A 9306-nucleotide genomic window follows, 5' to 3' on the forward strand; every position below is an offset into this window, starting at 1 on the left:
GAAAACGGCATTCCATGGGAGAGTTCCAAGGCAAAAGCCATTGTTGACCAAAAAGAACACAAAGGCTTGTCTCACATTTGCCAAAATATATCTTGTTTATCCCCAAGACTTTTGGGCAAATATTCTGTGGACTGATCAGACAAAAGTAGAACTTTTTGGAAGGCGTGTGTCCCATTACATCTGGCGTAAAACCAACACAGCATTTCATAAAAAGAACATCATACCAACAGTCAAACATGGTGGTGGTAGTGTGATGGTCTGGGGCTGCTTTGCAGCTTCAGGACCTGGATGACTTACCATAACTGATGGAACCATGAATTCTGCTCTCTATCAGAAAATCCTAAAGGAGAATGTCCGGCCGTCAGTTTGTGACCTCAAGCTCAAGTGCACTTGGTTCATGCAGCAGGACAATGATCCAAAACACATCAGCAAGTCCACTTTTGAATGGCTCAAGAAAAACAAAATTAAGGTTTTGGAGTGGCCAAGTCAAAGTCTAGACTTCAATCCGATTGAGATGCTGTGGCATGACCTTAAACATTCCATTCATGCTCAAAAACCCTCCAATGTGGCTGAATGAAAACAATTCTGCAAAGAAGAGTGGGCCAAAATTCCTGTGAAAGACTCATTGCCATTTATCGCAAATGCTTGATTGCAGTTGTTGCTGCAAAGGGTGGCACAACCAGTTATTAGATTTAGGGGGCAATTACTTTTTCACGTAGTGCCAGGTAGGTTTGGACAGCTTTTTTCCCTTAATAAATGAAATCATAATTTCAAAACTGCAGTTTATATTTACTCAGGTTATCTTTGTGTAATATTAAAATTTGTTTGATGATCTGAATCTAAGTGTGACAAATATGCAAAAAATTTTAAAAAACAGGACTGTACATATGTATGTACAGTCAAACCAAAATTTATTCGTTATCTTTGTGTAATATTAAAATTTGTTTGATGATCTGAATCTTTTAAGTGTGACAAATATGCAAAAAATTAAAAAAACAGGACTGTACATATGTATGTACAGTCAAACCAAAATTTATTCAGACACCTTGAACATTTCATTCATTAATACAGTTTATTCACTATAACGTTAGGTAAAAAAGAAATGGTAATAAAATGACAAGATCTCAGAGTTAAACTGTGTCAGAAAAAAAATTTCTTAATTATGTCAGATAACACTTAAGCAAAATATGGTCACGGAGCGACCATACGCAGCAACCGATCAAAATCGGCGGGACAGACGCTTACGACGGCGTCGCAAAAGACACAGTACAAGCACATCGGAATCCATGTTGTGATAACTGAGGGGAAAACTTGGTGCGTGATGTCATATCCTGCTCTCGCCCCTATTCGCAGCGGCGTCTGAAAAACATTTTGGACGTTCAAAGTCTAATGTGACCTCCCCCTAAAGCTTGAAGCATCAGAATCGGGATCGGTATTGGCCGATCACCATGACAAGAAATCGGTACTCGGTATCGGCTGCAAAAATCCTGATCGGAGCATCCCTAATGTCAATAAGAACGAAGGTTGCCATCTTTAACATCTGCTTTGTGTATGCAAAAAGTATTTGCATTTGGCTGATTTGGTTGGTTTCCTCTTTTAATGTGGCCACTTGAATGGCTCAAGAAAAACAAAATTAAGGTTTTGGAGTGGCCAAGTCAAAGTCTAGACTTCAATCCGATTGAGATGCTGTGGCATGACCTTAAACATTCCATTCATGCTCAAAAACCCTCCAATGTGGCTGAATGAAAACAATTCTGCAAAGAAGAGTGGGCCAAAATTCCTGTGAAAGACTCATTGCCATTTATCGCAAATGCTTGATTGCAGTTGTTGCTGCAAAGGGTGGCACAACCAGTTATTAGATTTAGGGGGCAATTACTTTTTCACGTAGTGCCAGGTAGGTTTGGACAGCTTTTTTCCCTTAATAAATGAAATCATAATTTCAAAACTGCAGTTTATATTTACTCATGTTATCTTTGTGTAATATTAAAATTTGTTTGATGATCTGAATCTTTTAAGTGTGACAAATATGCAAAAAATTAAAAAAACAGGACTGTACATATGTATGTACAGTCAAACCAAAATTTATTCAGACACCTTGAACATTTCATTCATTAATACAGTTTATTCACTATAACGTTAGGTAAAAAAGAAATGGTAATAAAATGACAAGATCTCAGAGTTAAACTGTGTCAGAAAAAAAATTTCTTAATTATGTCAGATAACACTTAAGCAAAATATGGTCACGGAGCGACCATACGCAGCAACCGATCAAAATCGGCGGGACAGACGCTTACGACGGCGTCGCAAAAGACACAGTACAAGCACATCGGAATCCATGTTGTGATAACTGAGGGGAAACCTTGGTGCGTGATGTCATATCCTGCTCTCGCCCATATTCGCAGCGGCGTCTGAAAAACATTTTGGACGTTCAAAGTCTAATGTGACCTCCCCCTAAAGCTTGAAGCATCAGAATCGGGATCGGTATTGGCCGATCACCATGACAAGAAATCGGTACTCGGTATCGGCTGCAAAAATCCTGATCGGAGCATCCCTAATGACAATAAGAACGAAGGTTGTCATCTTTAACATCTGCTTTGTGTATGCAAAAAGTATTTGCATTTGGCTGATTTGGTTGGTTTCCTCTTTTAATGTGGCCACTAATGCAAACTGTCTGTAAAATAAATGCGTGTTTTTCTCATTTATATACTGTATGTGTGTCCATGCCTTTGACAAATTATTAATTCCCTGCATACAGAGGACCTGGATGAAGAGAAGGAAAGCCCCTCAGAGCCCGAACTCAGTGAAAAACAGAAACATCAACTCCGCCACAGAGAACTTTTCCTTTCCCGCCAGTACGAATCCCTCCCCGCCACACACATCAGGTAAACCCACACATCCATATGTTTCTAAGTATCTGATAGACCGAAACGTGCCATTTAATCCTCAGTTCACATTTTCAGAGGGCAGTTAAGGTAAGATAACAGCGCCCATATAGCACAGCACAACCCCAGCCTTTGAGTCACAGTTCTGCATCCATTCTTTAGCTGGCCGGTGGCACCCCAGGGCTTTTGTAGCACCCGCTGTGATTCAGGTGATAAATGCATTAGCAGCCTGGAGCCGGGTGGCAGTGGTTCTAATCAAAGGGAAGCCTCCTATGAGAAACATTAGTGGTGGTGCCGAGGTTTGGAGAGGCTTGCTGTGCTCACTGAAATTGATATTGGCCTCCAAATAAAGGAAATGTCACTCCCTTTTTTCTTTCTTTGTTTCATTTTTTTCTTTTGGCTTCTGTGATCCATAAATATTGAGCAGTCATTGTAGGAGGCTAGCTGGCCTTTACAGGGGATAATGTATTTTGTGTGGAACTGGACGCGTCAAGATGGAGTTCAATTTTATTCATTTTTTTAGCTGTCTCCCAATAAAGAAGAAAAATTCATGTGCCAACTTAAATTCTGCATACAAATGAGTCAGTCTTAATTAGGGTTGGGTATCGTTTGAATTTTTATCAATTTATCAATTATCATGAACAAAAATCAACAGGCTACATAAAAACAAGACTCTTTAAGAGTTGTTTGTGTGCAAAATAGAACTGCATAATTCTGGATAAATCGCGTTTTTTCCTCCCTTTTTTTCCCCCCAATGGAAATTGTGGTTCTCATGATTCTGTAGAAAAAACATTAGACAACTAAACAAAATCACATGTAATTTATGAATAAATGAATCAATGACTCCCACAATATGTACTTGTTTCATTGCTGGATGAATCCGTGTTCTTGAACAAATCTCTTGTATGATTCAAAGACAAATACATTTTAACAGCCCCTTTTCGCCCACCTACTGGCATAACAATGTAATTGACAAATCTTCATTTGAAGTGTCAAATTACTTTCAAAAGGTGATTTACTTCATTTTAATCGCTACCGTACACATCAGAGTTTATATCTGAACTATAAACTTTTATCCCAGTACTTCTGTGATTTGAATGTTTGTAACACAGAAATGGTGATACTGTGTGGCTGAAAAGACTGAAGCGGTTTCATTCATTACAGACAGCTGCTCTCTTTAGGTCAATGGCAGTGCGAACACAAATTTAAACGTTCAAATCACACTGACTGGTGTGATCGTACTCTGCACGGACAATCCAACAAGTGATCACAACATTGATCGCACACGTCAAAGGTTGAGGAATGAAACAGACGAATCATTGTAATTTAGGAATAGAATCATGTTGGTGTTTGAATCGTGTTCGCAAACTTTAACGATCACCTATTAAAGTGATTTGTCATGTTGGTGGTGACACCTCTCTTGCAACATGTTTAGCTATCACAGAAATTATACTTAGCTTTTTTTTGGCGTCTGATCGCAAATGTAGCCAAACTTGGAGTGCTAAAGCTGCGTTCACACTAGCAGCGACTTTGTCTTGACACCTCTCTTGCAACATGTTTAGCTATCACAGAAATTATACTTAGGTTTTTTTGGCGTCTGATCGCAAATGTAGCCAAACTTGGAGCGCTAAAGCTGCGTTCACACTAGCAGCGACTTTGTCTTTATATTATATTTAGTCTTTTGCCTCCAAACTTTTTGTATTTAGCGGCAAGAAACCTGATTCGCTGTCAAGGCAACCAATAGTGAGAACACCCACTAGCAACCTCATCGCCAGCCTCTGGCGACATGCAGCGACAAAATCGCTGCTAGTGTGAACGCAGCTTTAGATTAGCGAGCAAGGTCCTGGTCCTCACAGATGAAGAAAAAAAAAAAGCCCATAGGAATCGATAGGCAGAATCAAAATTTTAATTTGACAAGTATCTGATTCTGGAATCGGAATCGATTTTCGATTCCCAACCCTAGTCTTAATTGTGATTTATGCACCGGCTGAATTTGAGTAACTGATATTATATTCGTCAATGGTCATTTTTTAATGTTAAAATATTGTCTCTTAGGCTGGACTCTATTGTTTTCCAACCAATCACAAATGAGGTTTTAAATAGCTCGGTTGTTTTCAAAATACAGTAACCTTTTCAGTGATGAGCTACTTTGTCCAAGAAGAAGCAGTTTATTGGTGCCTTCTAAATAAATAAACATAAACTTTATATATATATATACAGTGGGTACGGAAAGTATTCAGACCCCCTTAAATTTTTCACTCTTTGTTATATTGCAGCCATTTGCTAAAATCATTTAAGTTAGTTTTTTTTCCCTCATTAATGTACACACAGCACCCCATATTGACAGAAAAACACAGAATTGTTGACATTTTTGCAGATTTATTAAAAAAGAAAAACTGAAATATCACATGGTCCTAAGTATTCAGACCCTTTGCTCAGTATTTAGTAGAAGCACCCTTTTGATCTAATACAGCCATGAGTCTTTTTGGGAAAGATGCAACAAGTTTTTCATATATATATATATATATATATATAATATATATATATATTTTTTTTTAATTAGGACTTATTGGGGCCCCCCTGGAAATTATATGAAACCCGCTGGATGAGAACCACTTCCCTAAAATGTCCTATTAGAGCACGGGGATGTCTGATTTGTTTGTCAATCATTCAGAAAGTTCATTTAAATTAAATTATTTAAATGTTTGACAGTTGATGCACTGCATTTTGCAAAGTATTTAGTGTGATAAATACTAAATTTACCAAATATGTCTGATAATTAGGCTTGTAATTTAAAAAGATATTGTCATTCAGTGTAGTTAATTACATTTTATTATCTGATAGTGTGGCTAATATATTTTAATTACTTAAAGCAATAGTTCGCACAATGCAAATGTCATTTACTCACCCTTATGTTTTTAGCAAACCTGTATAACTTGTTTTCTCTTGTGGAACACAAAACCACTGAAAACCCTTGACTTGTATGGACAAAAACACTGCACAATGAATCATATTTTAATCATGATCACATTTTTTGCTTCTCTCAATTTACTAAACATAATAATTTCCAAAATTTGCCCGCTGACTATTTATCCTGAAAATGTTTAGTTTACATTTGGCATTTGCATTATCTTACTAACCTCCACATGCTTTCATGGTTGTGATTGCCAGATTTCAAGAGTTTAAATCCCCTAATCAAAATCCCAATTTTTCATAAATTCAATACATTTTCTGCCTAGTGGTTTACTAAAGCTTCCCAACCCAGCAACCATGTGCACACTCTATCTACATTATGGAAAAAGTGCTGATGAGCTGAAAACATCAGTAAACATGAATTCTACTGAGATATTCTGCTCAAATAAAAGTGTAATAAAGCTAGTCTGTTTACTTTCACACAGTTGTTTGTGCTGTTTGGTGGCACTGCACCTTTAAATTAGTATCTTGGCAAGCTTCAGTTTCAAAGTCGCTTCCCAAAGAGTGCAGGTTGGATGTAGACGTGGCAGTGTTCATAGTTAAATGCTCATTCGGAGGAGCACAGAGTGATTAGCATCAGTTTTCCACTCTTCAATAGCTCTATAATGTTTTTGTTCGGCGCTTTCTCATTGTCTGTGTCTGTCTCTTATCTGTTTCCTGTCTGTGCCCTTTCTCCTTTAATTTCCTGAATTTTATTATAGTCCTCTCACCCATCTGCTCTTTTCTCACCTTTTCATCTTTGCTCATGTCACCATCACACACTCACACGTTCTTCTGTAATCTTGCACCTAGTGTCTCCCCCTTCCTCCCCCGTTTTACTGTGCTGTGGATTAGAGGATCTGTGGAGACAGCTGGATGCAGAACATAACACATGGGGCTGCGTGCTTAATCATTTATTATCTTTTTTTCTTTTGGGGTCGTGGAAATAGGGGGAAGTGCAGTGTTGCCCTCCTGAACGAGACAGAAGCTGTGCTCTCCTACCTGGAGAAAGAGGTATACAAGTTTTTACTTTAAATGCTGTTTTGAATCTTAAATTGAATAGATGTCTAATTTAAGTACATTTTTGTTTGCTGCATTCACTCTCTCTTTCTCAGGACACATTTTTTTATTCATTGGTGTACGACCCCACACAGAAGACGCTATTGGCCGACAAGGGGGAGATTCGTGTTGGTCCACGCTTTCAGGCTGATGTCCCTGAAATGCTACAGGAAGGTTAGTGTATTTTATTTACTATGGGTGTCATGAATGAATATGAATATTTAGCTCTACTGTTTTTGTCACAATGACAAAGCTCAAACTAGAGTGTTCGGTGCGAGTACAAGTCAATAAGTCAGAGTTGGGTTTACTTGGCTGGTGGAGCAAATTTGAAAAGTCCTATGCAGTCCATTTAAAAAGGTTTTCTGAGACGGGGTCGGAAACTTAATTTTTTTGGAGTTGAGCATTATAACCAATCTCACATTTTTGTTGAGCATATGAATGCAGTGGCCAATTTAGATTAGTCACTGGTGATGAAGAAATTTGCTAAAAATGCATGGTTTTTTTTAAGCACACGCTCAGTGACTGATTTGTAGAATCTCACTGATACTCTCCTCATAAACAACCAAATGTAGATACAATGTAAACAAGAGATTAATTTCCCACCAGTTGTAGATGAAGTACAAACTAGAGTGTTCGGTGCGAGTACAAGTCAATAAGTCAGAGTTGGGTTTACTTGGCTGGTGGAGCAAATTTGAAAAGTCCTATGCAGTCCATTTAAAAAGGTTTTCTGAGACGGGGTCGGAAACTTAATTTTTTTGGAGTTGAGCATTATAACCAATCTCACATTTTTGTTGAGCATATGAATGCAGTGGCCAATTTAGATTAGTCACTGGTGATGAAGAAATTTGCTAAAAATGCATGGTTTTTTTAAGCACACGCTCAGTGACTGATTTGTAGAATCTCACTGATACTCTCCTCATAAACAACCAAATGCAGATACAATGTAAACAAGAGATTCATTTCCCACCAGTTGTAGATGAAGTACCTGAAAGCCACAGTTAAGTAAAAGTACAGCTATCTCACCGGTCAAATGACTTTGGTAGAAGTTGAAGTCTGTTTACGATATGCGATAATATACGAGTGCACTCTCTGTGTGTATTTTTTGTGATATACTCTCTAGCGAATCAGCTCACGGGGAAATATGAATAATTAATCGTAACTTAGTGGGAGTTTGGAAATACTGGGGAGTTTATGACCCTTTGTGTGGAAGCATGGTAATTTGCATATGGAACTTGAATCGAAATTACTAAAGATTCTCAAGACACTAATATATTGCCTATATGCCAACATATAATATACACTCTCGTTTAGATCATCAAAAGACTAATTCATAGATACTAAACATGGAAGGATTACATATAGGTAAGATGACGGAAACGAGTGGTTCCATCACAAGCCGGCATAAAGATTGTTACAGAGTATTTGTTAAATATAGCTAACAAAATATATATTGTGTGTTTGATTGGTCCAGACGCTATAACTCCATATCAAATTTTCGTTACAACAACACTTACTATATTATCGCAGCAGATTTTATTGTGCCTCGATTTGAGTGGAAAATGAAATCATCCTCGACTGTGGGAGCACTTGTTTTTTTAGGAGTCTAACTTGCAAGCACCAGACCTCTGATTCGTCAAACCTGCTTTCTTGCAATCTAGCATTAGGAAATGTAGTGGAGTAAAAGTGAAAGTTGGCAGAAATATAAAAACTCACAGTACAGATTCTCCCAAAAAAATACTTAAGTACTGTAACAAAGTATTATTACTTTGTTACATTACATCTAGTGGATGACCGATATAATGCCAAGGCCGATATATCGGCCGATATTTGACATTTTTCAAACATCGGCCAATGTGTTTGAGGAACGACTCTTATTTTGACAGCGCTGAGAACGGCAGCACCTGAGCTTAACAGTTTTTTTAAATAGGGACAGAAGTCTGTCTAATCAGATAGATTGTTAAAAGGAGGAATTAGAAGGTATACAAAAAGTATTATAATGATTGCTTTTATATTATTAGTAATAACAAAGGATAACATAATACTTTCTCGTTTACCGTCAGCATTCAGCAAATATGCATTTATATCATTTAAACAGATCTTTGAATGTCTAATAAACATTTAATTTCACAAACCTTGCAGACTTAGTTGGATCCAGCTGTGAGAGCTTATAAAGTATGCATTTGTATCCTGCATGATCGCGTGTTCTCTGTGTGACGTTTGGTCTGTGCCAATTGAATGCTGGCAGAAGGAGAGTTCAGCTGCACTGGAGGCCCACGATCGACAAACTTTAAACTCATGATTTCAAACTATGCTGCACTTTATCCATTTGCCCACTGTCATGTTCATGTCATTTTCAATGTGTGCGTTTTCAAAGTAAAATGAGTGTTACCTTGACATTATTTGGAAAAAAAAA

The 9306-nt window shown here is 37.7% G+C and overlaps 1 protein-coding gene across 1 annotated transcript in view; it reads left to right on the top strand.

The window, feature by feature from the left end:
• The window catches only part of LOC107550031 (metastasis-associated protein MTA3-like), a 42835-nt gene that overhangs the window by 11736 nt on the left and 21793 nt on the right, over positions 1-9306 (top strand). Inside the window, exons 4-6 of the mRNA XM_016231243.1 lie at positions 2756-2882; positions 6785-6848; positions 6950-7067. Coding sequence (XP_016086729.1) covers positions 2756-2882; positions 6785-6848; positions 6950-7067 — 309 coding nt within the window. The remainder of the gene's footprint in view (positions 1-2755; positions 2883-6784; positions 6849-6949; positions 7068-9306) is intronic.

Source organism: Sinocyclocheilus grahami, unplaced genomic scaffold (genome assembly GCF_001515645.1).
Source record: "Sinocyclocheilus grahami isolate Dianchi unplaced genomic scaffold, SAMN03320097.WGS_v1.1 scaffold386.1, whole genome shotgun sequence".
NCBI classification, from domain to species: Eukaryota; Metazoa; Chordata; class Actinopteri; order Cypriniformes; family Cyprinidae; genus Sinocyclocheilus; species Sinocyclocheilus grahami.